Source organism: Stigmatopora argus, chromosome 7, assembly GCF_051989625.1.
Source record: "Stigmatopora argus isolate UIUO_Sarg chromosome 7, RoL_Sarg_1.0, whole genome shotgun sequence".
Lineage (NCBI taxonomy): Eukaryota > Metazoa > Chordata > Actinopteri > Syngnathiformes > Syngnathidae > Stigmatopora > Stigmatopora argus.
Genome location: NC_135393.1, coordinates 11,469,944 through 11,495,290, shown reverse-complemented (window position 1 = coordinate 11,495,290; position 25,347 = coordinate 11,469,944). Strand labels below are relative to the sequence as shown.

General features: G+C 39.1%; 1 protein-coding gene across 19 annotated transcripts; it reads right to left on the bottom strand.

Annotated features, from left to right (window-relative positions):
* Positions 1-761: 761 nt before the first annotated feature.
* rbm47 (RNA binding motif protein 47) lies at positions 762-24,853 on the bottom strand. Of its 19 annotated transcripts, none has more exons than XM_077604227.1 (8): positions 24,668-24,852; positions 24,021-24,203; positions 8,342-9,209; positions 7,928-8,255; positions 7,579-7,602; positions 6,779-6,985; positions 4,565-4,749; positions 762-3,372 (listed from the first exon to the last, which is right to left on the bottom strand). In XM_077604227.1, the coding sequence occupies exons 3-8, from the start codon at positions 9,176-9,178 to the stop codon at positions 3,124-3,126; spliced, it is 1,830 nt and encodes a 609-aa protein (XP_077460353.1). In that variant the 5' UTR covers positions 9,179-9,209; positions 24,021-24,203; positions 24,668-24,852; the 3' UTR covers positions 762-3,123. The 19 variants fall into 19 exon arrangements, with proteins under 19 accessions (XP_077460353.1, XP_077460346.1, XP_077460347.1 ...); XM_077604220.1 differs by having other exon boundaries at positions 6,779-6,988; positions 24,628-24,851; XM_077604221.1 differs by having other exon boundaries at positions 6,779-6,988; positions 24,021-24,200; positions 24,628-24,851.
* Positions 24,854-25,347: the final 494 nt, after the last annotated feature.

The following is a 25,347-nucleotide window of genomic DNA, read 5'->3' as shown; positions in this document are numbered from 1 at the left end:
ACTTGCGCCTTTCAAAAGAAAAACTAACTACAATGACACCTAGTGGTCACTAGATGGGATCATTGTCAAAATAATTCTGCACCAGAGACTTGACATTTAGAAAAATCCACATTCTTTAAATTTTGTTTAACACTAGTACTATATATGATTTTACAGTATAAAGATACAACCCAAGTTGACAAAGTGAAAAAAAAAGTTTAAATTGTAACATGCCAGTTTTCTGGGAATTATATTCCTGTCTCAACCTTTAACAATCAGTGTTTTCTTGTGGTTTTCCTTGTTAGCACAAGAGTGTGGTGTCAGCTGACAGGTGGTGGCATTGTTAAAGAACTCCATGCCCTCTTGCACTTTTTGTTTTGCATAATTTGCTCTATTTTTGCTCCTAAATCCTCCCTCAAATGTGTGCTGGGGTGCAGCATGTTTCTAGAGCAAAGTTGACCCACCGCAGTGGAGTTTATGAAACATCCGTCTCAGCACTTGATAATAGTTGCTGTACTAAGCCAAGGATGTGTATCCATTCACTAAGGTTAGGTCAAAGTCCTCTACCTTGCAAAACATTTATAACCCACCCTCCCATTCCTCCATAAAAAGAAATACATAATGATGACTTTAAAGATTAAAGTGTAGTTGTTATGTTTAGCTTTAGAGGAAATTGTACCCCCGACTCTCCACCTTATAGTTCAATTATTACTGTCGTTTTCTTTCGCAAATGGAACATATGATTAGGATGATAGGATCACATACCAAGAAGTGACACGTCATTTCTTTTGACAATGTTTTTATTCATCTATTTCTTACTATAAATATAACAAAGCAGGAAAATGTATTTATAATACAACCCCTTAGATAGAAGTCAGTCTTCATAGGTCTACAAAGATAAAGCATTTGGCAATAAGGCACATACTAAGATGAGTTCTGTACTGTAATGTTGCTTCACACCACTTAGCAATGTTTTAAAGTGGGTGAAATGTAAGCTAATGAAAGAACAGCAGCAGTTTGGAGTGAAAGGCAGAAGCAGAAATTGACTTTGGTCACACAGATAAACATTTTTTTTTACGACTGTTGGGCCATATTTGTTTGTTTCTTTTTTTTTTGCTTGTCCAAGGCGAAAACTCCAGTTAACTTATCATAAAAACACTGCAAAGTTGTCTTGCCTTGTTATCAAATGAAGCGTAAAGACCTCACAACACCAAATCTAGTTTAAAAAAAAGTAAAAAAAAAAGAGAAAAAAACCACCATGCTTAATATAATAACTTTAAAAACTATTAGACACTTTGGTAAGGAAAAGAAAAACGTTTTTTTTTACTCAAACTTGAAACAATGCTAAACAATGTTAATAAAGTTTTCAAATATATTAGACCTGTCTTTCTCACTTCATACACAACACATGTCATGCATATATTAATTACATATATCCTGATGTTTTGTCATCATACAAGAAAAATAATAAAAGTAATTGTCAACAGTTGTGAAGTTTTCAAATGGGGAGTTTTTCTTCCTTTCTACGGTGTGTCCTGCTTTTAATATTAATTTAATACATGTCCATTAAAAATAGTAAGGTGGAAACCAAATTCAATAGCTGTAGCTTCTGTAAAAATAATTTAAAAACAAACATCCGTTGAGAAAATGCCATCTGATATCTTCTTTTTCTTTTTGTTAAGCAAATCTTTTATGCCTGAAATTTGAATAGTATTTAATGACCAACAGGTATTGCTCCAATTGTTTCCAGCTTAATATCATATGTGCAGTTTCCTTTTAATAGTGCCAATTAAAACATAACTATGACCGCATAGAACTGACATTGGAACTGTCAAGTAACCTGGGCCTATCGCTTCATCGTTTGCCGTAGTTTGAAGAAATGAAAAGAATGTTGTTGTATGAGGGAGGTAGCCTTGTCACGTTGCCCCAATACAGCAACATCACAAATTCATCAGACGTGTGAGTCATTCGAAGTTCAAGCCCTTCAAGGATCTTTCCACTTATTGTGGAAGGCACAGTGGAAGATTTTAAACGGAAAAAAAAGCCCTGTGTGGCATAAAAAGTAAGGCACTGAGGCGAGGCCTCTTTTTAATATCCTCAGACTGGAGTGTTTTTACAGAAAGTTTAGTTAGAAAATATCCACTAATGTCTCTATATGTATGTTCACCTTTAAAAAGTCCCCCAAAATAATGTTAAAAAGACAATATAAAAGAGAAACATTCAGTCTTTCAGTTCCGGCTTTGATAAATGATGTATATAAAGTTACCAGTTCTCTTATATCACACATGTAAGCGATCATTCTTTATCTGCAGCCCCCGAAAAACCACCTACTTGGGACATTTCTTCAAATAAACCAAGAAGTGTATTCAAATTGTTCAAGCATCGCCACCAAAATAAGCTTTAAAACCTTCATCAGAACCGCAATAGCAAAAAAAACAGTTAAATGAGCCAAACAAGTACCAAATAGCAATGTTTGAAGCATAAAGATTCAATCAGCAATGGACGGACACCATCGTCTGCAGTGGCTGACAAGAAAAGAATACTAAAAGAAAGCATTGGTGGGGAGGACGGGGTTAAAACATTCATTAGTATATAGTATATGCAAAACAGTTGGCTTCAGTGGTATCCTCGCAAGTCAGCAGTTCTCAACTTTTCTTCCTCCACATAGACAATCTTCATCCCCTAAAATACAAAGCTCCACCTAAAGAAATGGAACTTTAAATATATACGTCTCTCCATAAATACTTGAGTGTACCTTCAGGGTTTTGTTGCGATAGCAATCAGATGTTGGGGTGTTGGGGCCTGGGGTCAAAGACAATCTGTCGTTGTTTTGTTAGTTTTGATCGCAGTTAAGAGAAGTAGGTTCTCTCCAAAAGCAAACAATCTCTTCTAAGTTGTATCAAATGTGTCTTTTAATTTGCCATTGTTGGAGCTTAAACAAAGGCCATAAAGAGGGGCGTGTTGTTTCAACTTGTCTTTGTCTTTTCTTCAAGTGTCACTCGCACTTTGGGTGTGCTTGGAGCTTCCCCAAGTCCACAGGTATACTTACTTTTAATGCACACTCTCGAGAAGTTACAGTGGTGGATCAGTCACAGGCAGAATAACGCAGGTGTTTTACTTCATACAGGCCGCGGTCACCACACATCAATACTGGTAGATGTCGTGGATTGGCAGCTGGAAGGCCGTTGCCGGGAAGGCCTGAGGCACGGCGTATCCGGCGTAGCCTCCGTACGCCGCGGCCGCGACTGCCGCGTTTTTCTGCAGGGCGGCAAGAGCGGCCGTATTGGCCGCATAGTTTGTGATGGGAACATATCCGCCGCTGTACAGGCCACCCGCTGCTTGGATGCGTGGGACATTGTGGGCCATGGCATAGACGGGAGTGATTGGACGACCCTGGTGAATAAAGGGTGAATCTTATTTGTGATATGTCATTGCAAAACAAATTACTGATAGATATTAAGATAAAAAGTGCTTAAATAGGTGAAAATGTTCAAAATAGGTGGCTCATCAAGTTCCACAATCAATAAATAAAAATCACTAAACGTTCAAACATCATATTTCTTAAACTGCACACTACCAACACGTAAAAAAATGAGTTCAAAATTTCTTTACCGTCTTTCACATTCTAAATGTCTGAAAATAGCCGAGTCTAATTGCATTATTATTTTCCCTTCTTTCAAATATACTATCCTCTGATTGGTCTATTCTTCAGTAATGGGATACTGGGTATCAACACAACACTGACCGTGATTGGTTTAATAAAGGGAGGCTTTTCTAAGGATTTTGAAGGTACCCTTGTGAGGAAAATGAATAAAATGGATTCATTAAGACGATTTGAGTATAAAATGATCAAATTAATCAGAAACCAAGAACAAACGAACTTTAAATAACAATATTCAAATGGAGAACAACTGGCTAAACAGACATCTGATAACATAAGAGTTTTTCAGATGACTGTAGCCTTAAAAAACTAACATAAACCATCGTTGGTCAGAGAGAGAAAGAAAAAAACCTTAAATAATTAGCCAAATTAGGAAAAAAAGGTGACTTGTCATCCAAAAAATATGGTACTGTATACAACATATAATGAATAACACTTTCACAATTGAACAAACATGCTGCACATCTATCGGTTTCCTTCACTTGCTTATTATTTATTTTTTTATTTTATCTATTTTAAAAATAAATATATATATATATATAACAATTTATTTATGTATTTTTATATATATAACAATTTATTATTAACGTTTATTACCTATTTATTTATGTATTTATTTATTAACTTATATATCACCTATTTATTTATGTTTAAAATGTCTTTTCCTGTGGCTGTATTCTCACCCTCTTGCTACTGTGACAATGAAATTTCCCGAATACGGGATGAATAAAGTTATCCAACCTAATCTAATTGTAGACATTTAGAAGCCTATGCGAATTGACGTCAGGTACAAGTCGGACTACATCACACAAATAATTTGCCTATCAATCACAGGGAACAAAATGTGAATTATACATCATTGTTTCCTAGGAGAAAAAAACCCAATTATGTCTTTTTGAGAGAGACAAGTGCGCCAATGCATACCTGAAAAGGAGGAGGAGTGGAGACAGGCAGAACCGTAGCGGCAGCAGGTGCGGTATGTTCCGGGTGTTGCATGGCCAGAGGGTTGATAAGGTGCTCCACTGTGTGCACCTTGCCCTCCTCCATGAGCTTGGCAGTGGGGGCCGTACTAAATACCGGGTACTGCCCAGCCAGAGTGGGCAACGCCACTGAAAACGGACAGAAACGTGAGTGACGGTTTTGAGTGGAAGAAAGAAGGAGACAATGATAAGATGTATCATCTACCTAACAGTAGAAGACCAGCACATTCAATACATCCACCCATGCTCAAAATGGTACACTGATTAGAACAGAATATGATACAGAAATGAGAACAAAGGATTGTGATTCTGAAAAGCAGCTGAAGGACAGAATGGATGTTAGAAGGGAAGAATGTGATTAGACGGTAGAGATTGAATGGGATTCGGGTCTACATGAGTAAAATTGAAGTCCATTATGATCCTCAACTCCAGACTAAAATTAAGTTTTAGTTTTTTTTAAAGGGGCAAAGCCAATTAACAGTTTCCAACTAAGACAAAAGTTTAATTTAAAAAACATTGAAGTCATAATATTATTTGGGCATTGCCTAACAGACTACACAATATATTTGCGAATGAACAAGTGCTATAATTATTTTTACTTTAGTCATGTTTCCACACAAGCAGATTCGTTTGGTAATCTGAATCTGATTTGCATTGTGACTGTACAGCTATCATGACAGCTTGAAACCAAGAAACTATTTAAAGGCCTGAATGTAATCCATAAAACGTAAAGTCACTTCATATAAAATCCACTTCTGACTTTACTGTATTGTTGACAGGAGCCAAGGACAAAAGCACTGTTCAGGATTTCACCTCCAATTGCCATCATAAAATTAGTGCCAATGAATTCCCGCTCTTGGTGACTGTTCAAGGAAATGCATTACATTACATTGCATTTCAAAAGTGTCCTATTTTTGACTTATGACCTCAGAAGTAATTAAAATCAGGAGCACGGAAACAATAACCCAACACATTCCTACCACATGAAAGCAGAAGAATTAACATATACTGTAGTAATGAAGTGAGAAAAAATATACTTTTGAAGGTTTTTAGTGTAATATGACTGGAACAGTCTTTGACTGAAGTTGCTGTTTGGTGATACACACAGAGAATTTTTTTCACGTAATGAAGTAAGTAAGATTTTTCCCCTCAAATACAAAAATCATATATTTTGAGTCTGATTAGTTCCAAAAGTACCATTCAGTCAAAAGCTGGTGTTTCAAAGGAAACGTCATAAGAGCAAAGTTCTAAACACACATTTGTTCTAATCATGTTCAGACAGACAACAGCACCAATTGAATTACCTATTACTTTAAAATAGTATCGTTGTTTTTATTGTGTTGTCACCAGTGTTTATATGTACACTGCCTAACAAATTTAAATTGTTTGTCATCGACCAGATAATTATGACTCTATTTTTAGAACGGTATTTTACCATAAACTTTAGTAACCTGACGATGTCAAAATGGCCCATTTTATAAAAATCTTATATAATAACTCCCTGTGGCCAATTGAAATGAGTTGGTAAATGCCAAGTACATTTGTTTACTCATCCAATCATACAGAAAATAAAATTAAACCGTGAAAGTGAAAGCATAGTTTCCATCAAGACGGTTCATTGTCAAGTTAAGTTGTCTTTTTGTTTCTCCAGCGGTCATGTTTTCCAGGATTGAAAATCTAACTGGCGTAACCGGTTCCGATTCTGCCTTGACAAGTAGATCAAAAAGCCCTGATTGGTTATTTGATGCGATTTGGCATGAAAGATTCACTTGATTGCAAAACATTCACGACCATTAGCGTCGACAGAAGTAAATCAACCATTTTACTCTGAAGACTGGCACTGAATGACTTTCACAATAATGTTGTTATCAGTCTGAGCATTCCATAGCAGATTTTTCTTTTCTATGTTAGCATCAAATAGCAGTTTTCTAGCGTCGTTAAAGAACAGCAATTATTTTCATTTAGGAAAAGGTTATTCACAGCACACAGACAGAAAGAAAGAGTTCTTCGAGAAATACAAGAAACGACCATTAGAATCATTTCCTGTATTCTTCTTATACAGGAAGAGTGCATAGAAAAGAAAAGTTTTGGAAGAAAGGGTTTAGTAAAGGCTTTTGAGATGGGTGAGGGTAGGGATGGCTAAGTCTATCTCACTGACTTGTGCCTGGTTTGATGGCAACTGGGTTGACGGAGGCAGCAAGCTCCAGACTGGGCATCAGTTCATAGGACTTTTCGGGCAGCTTGGTCTTACCCTCATGGTAGCGGCTGTAGATGCCACGACCAGCAGAGTAACCCCCCAGGTATGATCCCCGGGGACCAGGGGTACGGTTACCTGTGACAGCGCGACCACGACCTCGCACGGTACCTGCTTAAATACAACGAGTCAACGGATTACTTGGGTAGTGGGCTGGGACTTTTTGTTGTTGTTGTTGTTGTTGTTGTTGTTTAATTTCTGATAGTTAAAGTGGCAAGATTAAGATGGGTTTGCAGTTTTGATGCAAAATGAATAATGTCAGTAATTTTGGTTGGAATTCCGTTTTAATTCAGTCATTATGAGTCAAGTGATTCTCTTTCAGGAACATTGTTTAGACTCAAATTGAGTTCAGGCTTGGGATAGAATTAAGCGTGGCAGGCCAGTTGTTGATAACTTAATTCATTTGAGTGGTGTTTTTAAAAAAGTCCATTATTTTCTGTCTTAGCAAATGAATATCGGTTCCAAATATTGGTCATCGGCCTCTTTGACCACGTTTAATCAATGTGGACCCTAAAAATGACACATTGAAAAAATATCTAATCAGTGCTCTATGATGTTCTCTGCCATGTTGTGATATATTCGGCCGTGATATGGCGGAAGGAGACAGCGCAGCAGGAAAGGGATGGTGTTAGAAAATGTATAGTTTGTCACATAGCAAGAAGGCTCATTGTTCATTGGGAAAATAAGTAGAAATGAGCAATTACCATTGTTCTGTATCAATGAGGTTCCTTTGGAGAGAAAACCAAAACACAATGATTGTTGAAAGTCAGATAGATTTTCCTGCTTCCACCATATTCAATCATCAAAGATAACGGGATTAACATTCATGAGGTCATCACTCTTTTGTTGACTTATTTGATTAGAAGGCCGGACCTTCATCCATTTTTAGGTAGTATCTTGATCAAGATTAAGCCTCTCTTAATTTTAATTGTACTCAGCAGCGACTTCACATGATTAATAGTTTTAGCGGTAAAAAAATTAACGAAGCGTTTCTGGACTGACCGATATTTAAAATGAATAAGAAATGGATGTCTGACAAGAAAGCATTCTAACCTTTCACAAAGTAGTCCCTGTTGGGTCCGATAAGTGTGTTGTAGGGATAACCGTAGTAGGCCAATGTGTAAGGGTCACACTGGTAGACGTAGCTTTGTTGCGGAGCTTCTGGAGGAGCGGGTACCCCTTTTGAGGCCTTCTGGCGAGAGTACTGCTCTTTGTCGACTGGCTTGGCAAGTGTAACCTCAACGCAGGAGCCCTCCACCTCCGTTCCGTTGAGGTGGTCCATGGCCAGCACAGCATCGTCACGGGATGTGAAGTGAACAAAGGCGTAGTCGCGGATTTTCTTCACGCGTTCTACGCAACCTGGGTTCCACTGACTAAACACCTGGTTGAAAAAGAAAATACTACAGTTGTTGTCACGAAAAAAGGCAACGTGTTTGACTAGTCTTCCGACCGTTAAGGCAACGCTACCTGCTTGATCGTTTCCTCGCTCGTCTCCATCATGAGATTCCTAACGTAGAGTATTTTAACCGTCTCCATGACGTCTTCATCCACGTCGATTTCTGGTTCTGCCCAGTCCACTGCAATCTGGTGTCCCCACAGCTGAATACGACCCGGCATTAGTTTCCTGCGGGCCATGGCGGCTGCACGGTGCGACTCATACTCTACGAAGGCAAAGCCGCGGTTCTTCATCTTGTCCGCAACGCTGGCATAAACGATCACATCCAGCACACCCTCGGTCACCTTAGAAACCTCCTCCAGAATTTCCTCACGTTTTTTGGTTTTTGGGATACCGCCGATGAAAAGACGGCAGTTGTCCACCGAGGAGCAGACCCCGAGGAGTCTCCCGGGACGGACTTCGTAGTTGTTGAGCTCCCGCACGGCTCTCTTTGCCTCGTGTTTCTCAGCGTACATTACGAACGCGTAACCTCGGTTCTTCCCGTCAAAGTCCATCATTAGGCGCATCTCGTAGATGCGTCCCACGGACTCAAACACGGGAACGAGCTCATCCTCGTAGACATCTCTTGGGATCTTGCCTACGAAGATCTCACATCCCCTTGGTGGAGCAGGGCTGTTCCAACCTGGAGGAGGGCCGTATTTGCGTTGTCCGTTCTCTTGGACCATACCATAACCTGTGCGCTCCATCAAGGCCATCAGTACAGCTTCATTGGGTGTCCCCGCAACACCGTCCGGAATGCTGATCTGTCCGAGGAGAGCGTGTTGGGTGGCACCGGTGGATTTGCAGGGTTTGGAAGGGGCGGTATTGTTATTCATGGTTGAAGATGAAGTAGGATCTTCGGCTGTCATTCTGACAAAAACATCCAATTAGATCTGTGGCCTAAAGAGGGCAGAGAGATTGGTAAAAAAAAATACAATTGAAAATCATGGAAACATTTAAACTACAGTTGAGTATATTTTTTTCACACATTTTTTTAATAGTTGGCGTTGTTGGTGGCTTTGAACGTAAAGCGCATCAGGATTTTGAAGGCAGCGCAAAGTTGACCGCAAGTGTTAGGAAATTTTGCAGTTGAACATTTTTACAGCTTTGCTTTCACTCCCAAATATCAAGTTCATATTTTGGGCAAAACCCATACTTCTTCATTGATCTAAAAGACGAGCAGCACAAGCGTACCCCTTAAAGTGTATGCGAAGAAACCCGCTTATTGGTCTTAAAGGGGTCATGATGCTCTAGCCTCCATTAAGGCAAAATGGCCACTTTCAGTTTTACCTCCATAGTGACATTGCCTGCTTAAGGGTAGAATGATACTGGACAGAAAATGAGAGCCAAATGTGTCTCAAATGATTAGAAACCTAGACAATACGTCGTAACAATCGTCTATAATACACGAGCTGCCTCACACTATCAGTAGCTTTACAACCTTGTTTTGTTCAGTTTCTAAGACTCTTTTCTGATCTCTGACCCCTATAAGAGTGGGTGGCAAGTCATAAACTCTTAAACTTTCGTTCAAGGTTCACTCAGGTCAACTCGGTCACATGTTCACTATAGGTGAAGGGTGGAGGACACGATCAATTTGACATTTACTGTACACCAAAGCTGCATGAAAAAGAAAATGATATCCAGCCTCCTGCTCAATAAGAATCTAATACTTTGAAACATGTGGTCTCTTTATAAATACATATTGTACATTTAAAGAAAAAATAAATGGATTAATCAGCTTTCCAAGTGTAAACCTCTTATTTCTCAACACTGGCGGCATTCACAAGCAAACAATTCACCGTTTTAAACCACTAATCACCACAATGTGAGGCAAACAATCATTCCAGACTGCATGTGTGATGGTGTGTTTTGCTTTTTTCGATTGATTGACATTTTATGGAACGAGCGTGTCACCAACGGAAAAAAAACAAAAAAAAAACCTCCAACTAACAACCTTGGGAACATTTAACCTGACCCAATATCCTATAACCCACCACCCACACACCCCCATTCACTTACTACGAATTACCAGTTTAATAAAAGGCATAAGACAAAGCTTATAAAATAATATTTTTTGGTTAATGCAATAACATAGCTTTGTGATTACAGGTATTTTGTAAATTTTCTATCTTTAATAAGCAAAGCAAGGTCAAATGACCTTATTTGACCATTTTACTGACCTGCTCCTTTTCTTTCTTGATAATTGAGTACGTTTTACAAGACTAACAAACAATTGCCAATTGTATTAAGTCAATTAAGTCAAAACGAAAGACCCCCTCGCAGACAGTGTGGATCGTTGACGTTAGTCTTGATACAATCATGACTCACAATGCGCGTGCGCATTTGTGTACGCGTGTTTGTGTTGGGTCAGCGGTCCAACAGGTAGATGATTAACCTAAGACCACAAACTCTAGCCTTTAGGGCAAACGTGAGTTTTACTCTGAGCTAAAAGCTAAAGAGCAACGACCAAGTTAAAATCCAACACAAATTCCCTTTTCAATAATCAGATTTTAAGACATAACAAGATGTCAAACCTTAAAAAGACTCATTCAAAAGCTACCTTGGTTAACATTTGTGAAATGTAAAAAGAGCAAAGACGTAATCGGATATTCTGTCATGTTAAAGAGTCCCTGCAATCGTTTTAAAAAATCAGCCACACGTTTATAATTGATGGAGGCACCTGACTCCTAGTGTATTGACAACGTTTTATAGAGCACTACATTGTTTTATGGACGCAGAAAAGCCTTTTACGAGCATCCTCTGGAATAAGATGTAAACCTGCTCTTATCTCATAAACCATTACTAACGCATGATTACTCACAATATAGGGATAAACTCTAAAGTATGTCCTGTGCTGTATAATTATTCTTTCTGCTGTACAGAACTACGACTGGCATCATTTACAATAAACGTACACTACGGGTGTGCTGAGGGTTGTTTAAGTAAAATCGATCAAAACAGAAACAATTGATTAACTTCATCTTTTAGATATCTTGTTTAAAAACGAAAATGTTTTTTCATCAAATGCGAAAGAGAATATATATATCCTTTTTTTGCATTGCTACAGGAGGAACGTGACTGAGATCAGAATTATATTGTTATGAAATTGGTGATTTACATGCCTTCTCCATGTGGAAAAACAACCTTAACTATGGGCATCCCAGTGTAATGAAACATTTAAAAAAAAAACTTATTTTTTTCTTGTTGAAAAAGTTAAAAAAAATATAAATATAAGCCAGTATTTGCAGGAAATGGACACCCTTAATGCAGGAAGTTTAATTAATCAATTAAGTACTATTATTTACCAATCAACAGAGTATCCAAAATTCATTGGTGGCATTTTGTGGGTTTAAAATTATTGTCTCCATTTTACTAAGTGGTCTAAGAAATTCTATATTTGCATATTTATGTATCCTAGACATCCAATCACGTGGCAGCAAACGAACATTCATCCATTCGCTGCCAACCCTCCCAAATCAAATGGCTTGGACGATATCTATGGCAGCCAATGAGTTAAATACTTGGTGGCATCATAGTTCACGTGAAACCTATTTATTCTAGGTTTTATTCTAGGACAAACATAATACACATCTCTGTTTAGTGCATAAAGCAAATATTGTGAACACAATAAAACATCCAAAAAGTAAAATATCAATATACTTCTTGTTTTCTATTGAAAGTTGATAGGTCCTTATTAACCTTGAAGGACCAACATGTCAACTCCTTTAACACACATAGACATATTTTCCCATATCCTCAAGTGACAAGAGTTCATATTTCTTTTCTGGGTTTGGCAAATATGAATGTGAGTAAAACGAGAGGGAGCTGAAGTGCTGATACACTAAGGGGGGGAAATGAGAGGAAAAAGAAGAAGGGAGGATAGCTACCAGTGTTTCTTGACAGCACTCCACCGCTGCGCCTTCTGCTCTAAGAAGTGCTGGTCCACCTCCATGAGAGACAGGTACAGGGGGGCACTGAGCACACACACGGGCTGGCCTACTCTACACACACACTGTAAGGTTGAGCGCCTATCGGGGTGGAGCTTGAAGAGAAAAGATGCTCGATGGGAAATGCAGTTGTCCTTTCTGCTTAGAGATGCAGAAAAGGAACAGTGGAAAATAACAGGAAGCTTGGAGAAACATCCTCGTGTTATAGGGGGGGATTTTGTGGGATGATTTCTAGCCTAAGCACCCCCCATCCTGGTCACTGGCGTATTTTAAGCAAACATCACACACCTTCCTGGGCAGCAAAGAGAGCAAAGTCCCAGATGAGAGGACTTGACTCACTCTCGTAGTTTCTGTCTGGAAAAGTGCCCTTAAGCGCAGGATAAGAGGGAGTAAAGGACAAAATGGAGCGGATGAAGGGAAATCAAGAGAGCGAGATTAAAGTCTCAGTGTGTGGCCAACAGTTTGCTTGAGTATCAGCTGCTATTGAAACTAGCTCCACTCCTTAACGACCGGGAACACACCGATAAGGAAGTCTAAATAGCACCAAGGAAAGAAAAAAAAAAGACAGGGAAATTCCTTCACGTGGCTTAAAATTTTAAAAAATGACTTACACTTTTGACTTTGTTTGAATGGAAAATGGAGGTCAACCGATTCAATCAAATTGACTCCCAACACAAATCAATCAAATTTAAGACATTGATCAATTGTTCAATTGTTGACTGGAAGGGGGCACTGGTGAAAATTAAGACCATCAATGGTTAATTACTTTATAGTACTTTTTAGTGCTCTGTTATGAGTCCAACTCACACTTTTCCAACTTTAACCTTGTTGTGAAAAGACTTTTAAAAATGACATTTGACAAGTCTTAAGGTAAAAAATAAAAGCTTTGACTCCAAAGATCTTGTCCATTAATAATTCATTTGGAGAACTGTACGTCTTAAAATAAAACAGGACAACAGGTTAAACCAAGTTACAGTTGTCACTCTGTTACTACTTTCTTCTCCGTTGAGGCCACACACATGAACACACAGAAACACACAAACACACACACACAGGAATCTGCCAAGCAGACAAAAAGGCAGGAATAAAGTCAGCAATAAAAGAGTGCTGGTAATCAGTATCTTGGCCTCTGAACCAGTTTGGTTCTGCAAGTCATCCATGAAAGTAAATAAGTAGCGTGTCACATGCGCAGAGGTCACGGAGAACGACGTGACCCGCGAGAGTGCCGTGTTTCGGCTCACGTTGGACTTTCCAGGAAGTATTTCCTCCCAGTTATGTGCAGACATTGGGAAAAAAAGCTTTAAACGTTCAAAAAAGACAATTTCTTGTTGTGATTTCAGACCCATCCAAAAAGAGTGAACCCATCTTGACGGTATTAATGAGAGATGACGATGCGGTCCGCAAAACACAAAAGGCGAAGAGATATTTTGTGTCTTTTAAGGCGAGCGAGCAAGTGAAACAATGAATTTAATGGAGAAGGAAGAACTGTAGCTAACCGTTGAGGGAACTTGATGTGACGTCCTTAAAGTGGAGGTTCACACAGTACGTCTGTCAACACGTGACAGCGATCCAGAAAGACAGCAAGCCGGTTACAGTCACACTGATAATTCAGTCATGTGGCTGGCTTTTGACCGTCCCTGCAAATGTGGTCTTTTTGTGAAAGAATGCAAGGGTGTCCCCAGATTTTGCACACAAGGGTGGCCAGATTGGGACACTTCCAAAACGTTTGCGGTGGCACACCAGAATTAAAAGACATCATTTCAGGATATCATTAGTAGATAATGATCAGAAAGACAACAGCTCTATCATTTACATGCAAGTAGGAAGACTCTTGCTTGATTATTTGAAAGAACACAGAATTTTGGAGGTGTTATAATAAAGAAAAATAAACAAAACCCAGTATTTCCAAAAGGTTGCAACGCTGCCTCCCCCCAAAAAAGGCCCCAAATTTGGAAAGGCATTATTCCTGGATTTTTTTCCCACTTATTTTTTGTCGCAAACAAAAAGAGACTGTAACTATAACTGCCTTTTTTGCGTAGACCATTTTAAAAATATTCGATTCGATTGGAACTTTGTTTCATCCCGTATTCGGGAAATGTCTTGGTTGTAGTAGCAAGAAAGACATAAGACACACAAGACATTGTAGACCTAGGTAAAAAACTGGAGCCACACACAGAAAGTCCATAAGGTGGGAACCTGTATTTTATTCAATCAAATATAAGTATCCCAGATTCCATACCCTTCATCGTGATGTCAGTAACACCCACTTATGTCCCAGTCTACCCGTGGTCATGTGCGTGGGTAAAACAAAATGGCCGTGTTTGTGGGAGGTGCAATTTTTTTTGCGTTTAAACTTTTTTTCTCTCCATTATTAGAGGTCTGAGAAATTCCACATTTGCATACTTATTTATTCATTTATGCTGGCTGTTGTCTGTACCTTTAAAGAAATGCCCCTTGATATACAGTAATTTCATTTATTGGGTTATATTTACCTTGTTTTCCGCACTATAAGTGGTACTTTTTTCCATACCTTGGCTATGTTTTCTTTTCTTTCTGACCTCTGCCAGTCTTTTATTTTATTAAGGCTACAGTTATCTTAACAACTGTTCAGTTAACACATTGAGCCAGTTCTCCATATAACTATTTTTATTTTAACATATGTTTATATTGGTTTCTGATCCAATAAAAAATGGGCCTTCCAAAAATTTGACTTACTATACTCCAGTGTGACATATATATATATATTTTTTCCTCTCCATTATATATTCTTTGGCTGATGCGACTTATAGTACCATAAATACGTTAACGTTATCTCCAAAACTAACACCATTCCTTTTGTTCAAATTTGCAGTTTGGATTAAATTTTAAGGGCAGGGGGGAGTCCAATCCACGTCATTGAAAGAAACCACATATGCCCATCCCGGCATTAAAAGGACCAGCCATGTAAAGTACTATGACACACATCATTTAACCATCATTCCTCCAGCTCACTCAAGCAAAAAAATGCGAGTGGTTGGAGGTTAGCTTGCGAAATAACGTATAGGACTGCGACACATGTGTCATAAACTGTTTCTCCGCAATCTCACCAGGGCTCCCGTGGGGTTCGAAAAAACGTTAAAAGCGAAGGTGACCTGAAGAATTTCAGGTCAGATGGAGTGTGTGTGACTGCCCGCAGCCCGTTCCCACCTCATCGACAAGGGATGATTCCAGTTCATTTACCCCAAAGGGCCCCCCCTGCCTCCCGGGTACTCAAAAACATAGCAATGAAACTGTAGACTGGAGACCAAAGTTAAAAACAAAGTTTTCGGATGGTCAAGTCGAGCCACCGCTTGAACCTTGATGCTAAGCTTTTAAAGGGAAAGACACCTAGTATAAATGATTATTTGATGTTTTCAAATATGTTAGATTTTGAGTACAGCCTTTATAGTTTTGTAGGTATAATGCAAGGCTATAATAGTTTCTTCATTGTCACTTTTTTGGATTTAGTTTTGAATTATTTGCCTCTAAATAGGTTTTCAATAGTTTTCAAAGTGGATTTGCTAGTTGTTGTTTTCATGTTTCTTCAAATTCATACTTTTAGTTTAGTCTGTATTAGTTTAAATATGCATTATAGAAATTCATACTTTGGGTTAGTTGTTAGGTAAAGGATGTCACGGCAATTAAATGCTAAATTCACCAAAAAACAACAAATGTATTTCGTCATTTTGATATGTCTAATTACATATTAAATATAAAAATTAAAATGCATTAGCCTGTTTAATTTCAATATATTTGGTAATTTTCATTCATTCATTTCGTCAACAAATCCAAACGGCATTTGTTTTTTTCAGCCAAAATTTGTGTATTAAAAAAATAACCATTTAAGTTATGACTCGCATGTAAACATTGTTAATTCTCCATGTCTGCGCATAGAACATTGTACAATGTACTATTGACAAAGTGGGATACTGATTGTCTTAAATAGTAATGCTATTAAAAATGTCTGCTGTAACCTATAATAGTCACATCGAGGAAATACTGGTGTTTATTTACATTTTCTCCACTATTTCACAATATTAAAAGAATAATTCTTTGTTTATTCAATGTATTAACCATTGATGGCATGTCTGTCACTAACCATGACACTGTAGCGTCAGCATTCACTACTGCCGTGTACCACTAAAACCAGTCATCTCAAAGAACTGTTTTCACGCCATGTTTGCGTTTCGCTTAAATGCAGATTAAACAGTTTCACACCCACACACAGTTAAGAAGCTATCTTTAGTGGGGTAAAAGTCCACAAACTATATGATGAAGAACTCGTAAACTTATGAGCAATTGTATCTTTTTCAACCACCACCCTAAAAACACACACGGAAACATTTTTTTAGTCTCCTCGTGCCACTCTACTGGCTTCACTGGTTTTATTGTAAAGGACATAATGACCTTCAGTTCAATTCATCATTATTTTGATGTGTTCTGCTTTGAAATACGGACTGACAAGCAACGAAAGGGGAAGTCTGATGACCAACAGTCAATGCAGTGGAACTTGGAAACGCAATACATACTTGATACGCATGCAAAATACAAAGTGTGGTTAAAAAAAATTAATTTAAAGCTAGTTACTATGTTGCAGGCTGTTTTCAGATTCCCAGAAAAAATGTTATGAATAGAGAAGACGGGCAGGTGAAAGCCACCACTGTACCTGTGGGCCATACTGAAGAAAACAGGTGGTCGAAGTTGCAGTTTGGTCTTGATTTTGCTGATAATGGACAGAGAGAGATGAAATGAAGCAGATCGGCTCCCTGCCTGCTTGCTTCTGGCAGTATGAATGTCGAGGTAAGAAAAGGTGCTTTTGTGTTTACTCATTCTCAATGGGCAGCAGAGAGAGGTGGGGCCGTTCAATGCAGGTAACCCCCCCCCTAAGCAACACACACTAGCAGCACCACCTATTTATTCTCTTTAACCTCTCCCTCAGAAGATAAGAAATGAGACAAAGCAGAGGGCAAGGCATAAAGGGCAGAGGGTGTGACAAGAAAATGAGTGGAAGCAATCAGGATAAAGCTTGTCAGAGAGTGTGGCGACGTGTTCACGGCTCTTTCGAGCACACGTGCCTTCTTGAGGGAAGCGTTCATGTCACTGATCAAGGGAAATTGATAAAGGTGTTTCCGTGTGTCTTAAAATATTTGAAATCACATTCAAAAGTTTTCAAATGGTGCGCACATGTCAAGTCCAGGAAGTGCATCAAACTTTGTTTCTGTACTTGAGCAAATCTTTCAGGAATCTGAGATTTTTACTCTTTATACTAAGGGGACTTTTGTGCTGGATTACATTTTGAGGCAAAACATCAAACAATATTGTCATCTTTTAATCGCGCCATCTTGTTAAAATGTAGTTTTCCATTCAAATGTTTAAAGAGTTACGTAATAAAATTGATTAATATTTTTAGATTGCTTCCACTGCGATTGGCTGGTCACCAAGTCATGCTGACCCCCACCTGGTGCCCTTATTTGGCTAGGTTGTCTCCAGCACCCCATTGAAAAGAGGCAAAATATTTGCTAACGCTATCTTGATTACGAATCCTTTCAAGAAAATGGTTTTAAAAAAACAATTTCTGTAATTCTCAATGAGAGCTGTCCACCTGTCGACATATTATTTTCTAGAGTGCCTCCTCCAGACTGCATGTTTTAACTTCTATAGATATTCAATGGAATTTAGAACAACCCTCATGGAAGGCCGATTGTTTTATCCTTAGCCATTTCTAGTGTTTTCAGCAGTGTGTTTTGGCGTTCACACACAGGGAAGAACATTTCTTTTCTCGTAAACCCTCAAAGCGCTACTTCATCAACCTTTCTTCGTACCATTTATTTGTAGTGTTTTTTTTTTGTTTTTAAAAGCTTAAAATTCTTAATGAAAGCCCTCCCCAACCTTTTGTAAGGTCCGATTTGTATTTTTGCTCATTCCGGTTTTGCCACCTTCAAACGATTACACTGAGTTCCGATGAGTTACCCGTCAAACTGAAAAATATTCAGTAGCTGAAGTTAACATTGGACTATGCACCAACAGGCTTATCCTGAAGTCCACTTCTCGGATGTGTATCATTCATTGACAACAGCGATCACTTCGAAGCCTGTCGAATATTCTGCCATTTTGCTCATTCACTTTCAGAAATGGAACCGTCTACTGTACAGACTCAACACGTTGCATTCCACACATTTTTGTGTGAGATACAAAAGGAATGTTTAGATGTTTAAACGCATCTTGAACAGTTCTTAGCGGACCAGATCAACACTGTTATCGCATGAGCGGCAATTGCCATTGTACGAGTGACACATTAACCAATGCATCTGTTAATGAAGGACAAGTCACCACTCATTCTCCATTTTTGGTTGGCACCCTCAAAAACAAACACACACAGTGCAAAGTTTACAAACACACATAACCCGTGGTCTCGTCAACATGTTGAAATAAGGAGCGAAGGCCGAGCAAAGACTCCTTTATGGCTTAAGTAACGCAGGACAGCCCAAGTCAGACACGAAATACGCATCCAGTGTGTACAAAGTGATAGCCGACACAAGTATTTTTACTCAGGTTGTATGAGGTGATAACTATCACACATGGGGGAACTGGCCATTCAGGTTTGCTGTGACCCAACACAAGAGGTTGACAAGAATTGCACTTCACCAAATGACTCAACATAGTCATTGCGTTATTTGATGCGTATTGCCATTGTGAGTTTGTTACATTCAAACACTGTGAATTTCTAAGATCACAATTATGTTCAAATAGATTACAAAGAGCCTCTTCGGTTATTACATGAAGCAAACCCAGCTGTTATATGAAAAAAGAGTTTGGAAAATACAGCAAATAAGGTTGTTCAATGCACACATTTTCACTTCAAACTTGAGATTATTATTTATAAAATTGGATTGGATTGGATTGGTTTGGATAACTTTATTCATCCCGTATTCGGGAAATTTGGTTGTCACAGTAGCAAGAGGGTGAGGATGCAGAAATAGGAAAGGCATTTTAGACATAAATAGATAGGTAATGAGTAAGTTAATAAATAAATACATGAATAAATATATAAGCGTGTTGCTGAAGAAGAAGAACTCATCATAGATATCTAAATATACCGTAATTATACAATTATAGAATGTGATCAGCTGGCTCCTGCCTCAAACATGTAAATGTGTACTTTTTTGTAAATGCTCATGTCATTACATTAAATTTTAGTACTCAAACTAAGTTATCTTGAATTACAAATGAATGATCATTAAATAATAATTAGTTGCAAAAATGAAACCTCATACTCTTGTGGAAGATTTTTTAAAATAAGTGTAATTACTCAGTAAGAGTGTGTGTGTACACACAGAGATTTAAAACATGCTGCTGATACAAAAAAGGCATTGTCAGTAAAACAACACTTCCCAAAAGGGAAACGTGTGTTCAGTTGTAACACTTCCTCATTGAAAAATTTCACCCCACATCCTGAAACAAGAGTCAGCCAATCCTACTGTCCCGCTTTCGTATCAATAACAAAAAAGACTGACACACACACACAGGGGTTACCATTCGCCCCCTCCACTCTGATGTGAATCGTGTCCTCTTTTGCCTACTCTTTTGTCAGCTGACACTCCAGTCATGTGCCTTGCGGCCAACCAATAGAAGATCATGTACAGAAACTGCTCAAGGTCAAGGACAATGTGAAGGAGGAAGGCTAGGAATTTGAAAAGTCAGACAAAGCATCAAGTGGAATAAGCGCAGATGACTTGTCTGACCACCGAGCAAACAACCGCTGACGCGTCAATACGGGTGACCGTCATGTGATAGTCAGAAACTACAAGACATCAAAACCTGAGCTGACGCGACACGGCGGCGGCTATACCACGGCGGGAACGCGTGGGGTCATTGTTGGGGTCACATCCTCCAAAATTTAAGAGGATAAAATGCAGTCCCTTTGTAGATGAATTATGGGTGAAAATGTGCCACTTGATACCTTGACAGGCAAATATTTTACTTGAATTGCACCTAACTTACTGGCCTTATGATCCTTCTACTTTAGTTTTTAGGTCCGTTTAATTGAACAAATTTGCATTTAATTGGCGGAGTGTTCCAAGTTAAGCTCATTATGCGTTCCCCGTGAGTTGAATGCCACTTTTAATAATCCCCTGAGAATGGAAGCTCATGATTTGATGCGCGGTTACAACATGTCTTTGTATTCGAGAGGTGATTTGTTCTTTTCTCACAAAGTTACACCCACAAATGCACACTCTGGCAAAGCGGGAAGAATGAAAATAAGCCGCTTGGATTGCATTGGTAACACCCACTAAATACAGATTCCTTAACACACCATGGGGAAACTGCTGAGCAGTGTCACGAAATAGGGATTTCATGACAAGAACGAAAAAGTGAAAAACAGTTGAACCTGTTCTTCATCTTGTTGATCGCCTTTTGAAATTTATTCCGAGGTTGTAGCAAATGTCATAAAATTGTCAAAGTATCTGCTCAAAGAACGCTAAAAGGGTTTCCGATTTCTTTAATCTGCTATTATTTTCTTCTTGTTTGTACATCAAGCACGCGTAGTGCAAATCAGTGTAGAACATTGGCAATAATGCAAAATGTATCGCAAATATGTGTCCTGGCTAGTTCCTAATGATTTTAAAGCAAGGTTCAATTTTGACATATTGTTGCTTGTAGGGGCAACACAGATGCTTAAATGCATTACCAAAACCATGATGTTTTCTCAGACCAAACTGAGCTGTTAAACAAGACGATCAACTTCTTCCACCAATTGTTTCCAGCACTAAGTTTTGTGTCACAAAGCACACCTCTGTTCCCCAGCAACCAAGATGACGGAGGATAATAATCATGAACATAACGTACTGTAGCTACTCAATATGAAAAAGTGCACCGCACTCTTTAACTTTGGTCTCAAAAGTCTTCTTTTGGGAAAGTTATTCAGTAGTATCACGATGGTTTGGATTTTCAAGGAAAATAGGAGTTACAAAATAGCAATATTCTTTGTGTTCTATGGTCAAACTTTAGTTTGCAAGTCAGTCACACTGTGATGACAAATGCAACTTTAGAAACCCTAATTGATTTTGATGTTGTTTTGATTTTCTGAGCACAGGTTTGATGTCACTTGGGTTGAAGCATGGGGTTCCAGTACATAGGTTTGAAGCAAAGTGTAGCAGAATATAATTCTATCTGCACAATCACATGATCCCACACCTGGAACTCAGAACACTATCCCATTGTAGACTATGTAGCAACAGGTATGCTAGTAATCAGGTGCATTGTGCGAGTGTACATGCGTGAGAAAGAATATTTGTCCTCTCTTGATCTAAAACACACACACACTATATATATAGACATACATAAATATATGTATATATACATAAATATATATATATACATAAATATATATATATATATATATATATATACACATAAATATATATATATATATATACACACATATATACATACATAAATATACATATATATATATACATACATAAATATATATATACATACATAAATATATATATATATATATACACACATACATATATATATATATATATATATATTTTTATTTATTTTTTACACACACACACACACCAGTATAAAACAGAGCATGGTATTTCAGAGAGTGTTCAGGAGCAGAGAGGATTTTCAGCTGTGTCACTACACACAGGTGGCCTGGGTTACGCAGGAGGGTCAAAGGGCAGACGATGCAAGATGGGAGCGCGCAGGGAGAAGGACTGTTGTTGCAGCCTTCACACTGGGTGGATGTCACCTGTTCACACATGCGCAAACCGCAGCATTCACAACAAGTATAATTTGATGTTTATTACAAACTGGATGGAAAATATTCAAAGGGTCTATATTCTCCTCACAACTGGACTTTAGGCAAGAACAAAAGTAAACAAAACACCATTTGAATACTAAAATGATTAAAAAAAAACAACAACCTTAAATGATTATTTTTCTTCTTTATCTGGACACATTTCTGTCAAACACTGTACTTGAGACAATGCTTTTGACATAATATTCGATGGGAAAATGTATTCATTCAGCTTTATTCTCAAAGCTACATCACACTGGTGTCTAATACTCGTTTGAACATTAGAGCCACTGAGAGAGGTTAGGAGGGCGGGGGTCCGACAGAGGGGAAAGAATGCCCCCATTGTGCTTTCCAGGTATGTGTGTGTGTGTGTTTGTCACAAACAGAGAGAACAGTGCTGAGGAGAGATCAGATCTTGGAGCTAATTTAATCAATAACACAATAGTACCAACAAGTTCCTTCCTTCAAAGTCACACTTCTCTTTTAATGGGCAACTTTTGGAGGAGTCTTAGTGGATTAGATTTAAGGCTTTGTCACAATCACACACATGCACAGGAGACTTAGTGTTCTGTGACCAATTGTGAACATGATTTGTCATGTGACAGCCATGTGACACACAAATGTCATGATGATTCCGTTTGAAATTTGACTAACTATAAATATAAGGTGCATCCATCATTCATACCCCTACGTCTTATAGAAGCAAGTTCTCTTATTTTAATCCTGAAACTGGATATGACTCAATGACAATTGTTCATAGCACATGTTAGGATAAGACTGAATGTCCATGTCCCTTTTCGAAATAGAGTAGAGTCCAAAATGTTGCCCCCAAAATAATCCGTCTTCAGGTCTGACCAGTACTTCGGCACAACTGACACGACACACCTCAAACACGTACACGCACGCACCTTAAACTTTCAACTATTGACAGTACTCACAAGGAAGCCGACCTTAATTCGGGATGGTGGACAGACGTGTTTAACAGCTCAATAAACAAAAGGAAGTGGAAGCTACTTTTGATTTTAAGTTTCAGCCTGAAATTCTACAAAATGATGAGACTAAAAGCTTTGCGTTGAGAAGTGAAAGCAAATAAAGGTTATGTTCAGGAGTTCATTTTATATTTGAGTATAAATTTGATTTTTCTATTTAATAGAGGGTAACAGGATACATTTCCCCTTCAAATAATTTGATTAAATAAGGAATAAAGAACAAGGTTTAAATAGAAAACACTATCAAAGTGTCATTATGTACCATTTACATTGTATGACGGCAACAGATGTCCAAACACTGCCAACCCTACATATTTAAATGTCTATACACGTGTAATATTGCTATCAATGCTAGCCAATATGTCAATTTCTGTTCTTTTGCTGCTTTCGATTTCTGCAAGATGACGGCTCTAATTAAAAAATAAAAACATTCAAACCTTAGTGTAGAAGCTACATTTTTACCATAGTTTAAAGCAGAGTATTGCTTAAAAGAAATCGTGATGGAGATAATAAACTCATGATGAACCTGACATAAGGACAGCTCAACAAAAGGCCTCATTAACTTCATTTAATCAGCTTCACAGACGCCATCCAACGTCCTAGTGACCTTCACAAACGACTCAAGTGTGGCCCATCACATTCACAAGCCATGCCAAACAAGCCAATCTCGTTTGTCCATCAACAAGATGGCCAAGGCTAAACTGGCGCCCTGCTTAACCAGCTTTGGAAAAACACACGCACAAAGATGACTAGACAAGACCTCAGTACAAATAAACACAGCCACTCTCCATAACCTTGTAGTGAAGGTTAAAGCTGCAGCTGGGTCAATGCGAACACTTAACCAGCTGAAGAAATGCCCTTCTAGATACCCACTGTGTCCACTTCTATCAAGCAGGTGAAAAAACAGCCAAGTCTCAAACCATCCTCCCCATGTGACACCAACCTGAAAGATGACGGGATATATCGTCTCGTCTACTTTTCCTTTTTGTCTTTTGCCAGCCGTGCGGGTTCACGCTCTCATTTTCCCGTCCTGGGAGTTTTCGGGCCGGCTGTCAAGTTCTGCGTGGCGCCTCCCGTCTTCAATGACAGGCCCCCCACCAACAATCAGAAATGTTCTCAAGCACTGCTAACATACAAAGCACACACAAGCGCTGAATAAGAGGACGAGCCAAGAGTTTCTGTTCCTCTTTTGGGTATTTTGCAGGATTGTGACTCAGATCCTCTGTTTCCCTTTGCTTCAGTCACAGCACCGCTCGCTGTAGACGCAACAGGAGGAGACGAGAAGAGAAAGAAGGGGCTATTACAACCCACATGGTCTTCAAACAGAGGAGAGAGGGAGTACAGAAGGTGAAGGAGGGCGGGATGGAGGGAGTAAAGGCAGCAGTAATTAATGAGCCTGTACCTGACTCTCATTGACATAAGCCCCACATTCCTCAGAACTGAGAAGGGAGGGGGGTGCCAGGAAAAAAAAACCAGGGGCAAAAGTTCCAGCACACTTAATGAACCCCAGGAACCCATCAGAGGACCTTTCCACTAGCAAAGGCACTCACAGAAAAGAGGAAAAGTTCCTTACAGCAGACCATCACTGACCCGTGGCTCCGGCGTTCAGGTGGATGTCACATAAGCGAACGTCGTGGCCGTCACACGTCTCCGTCCATCTGTTTTCTGCTGGCCTTTTCAATCCTTCTTTCTCTTTCTCCCTTTCTACTCTGCACCTGTGTACGGTGTACACACTGGCTGCTTCAGAAAAGTCACCAAACCAGAATAGGATTGGCCAAACCTCCAACACCGCTCCCTCCCTTCCCTCACTGCTATCACTCCGGATGGGAAATGCTATCCTTGTGTGCCAATCTTTGTCCTAGTGTGTGTGCGGGCTAAACGGCAAAAACCTGAATCGCAGTCACCGGGGCAACATTCCACCTAAGGGCTGCGTACCTTTTAGTGGAACTTGTGCGTAATGGTGTTTGCTCCAGGTGAGTTTTACACACTCGCTGATGTTTACGTGGCCCAGGTCAGCATCACACGCTGTCTTTATGCTATGGAGTTCCCTCCCGTGACGTAGAACTTGCTCTAACGATAACTTTCACGGAATATGGACTCACGTACTCTCACGTTTCTCTCCCTGTTGTGATCCCAGCGAGAAGATGGCTGCCGAGGACGGTGGGGGGTGGAATGGGAAAAATCCCACTGGTGCCGTTTTTCTTGCTTTCCTGGGGTTTTTGAAGATTTGGAAAGGCGAGTAGGACAATGATGAAAGGCCCTCGTATGGA

Coding starts and splice junctions, on each gene's coding strand:
- rbm47 (XM_077604225.1), bottom strand. CDS start 9,178: ATGACAGCCGAAGATCCTACTTCATCTTCAACCATGAATAACAATACC. Junction 7,603..7,927: donor CAGGGACTACTTTGTGAAAG/GTTAGAATGCTT, acceptor TTCTCTCCAAAG/GAACCTCATTGATACAGAAC. Junction 4,750..6,778: donor TGCCATCAAACCAGGCACAA/GTCAGTGAGATA, acceptor GTCCGTTTTCAG/TGGCGTTGCCCACTCTGGCT.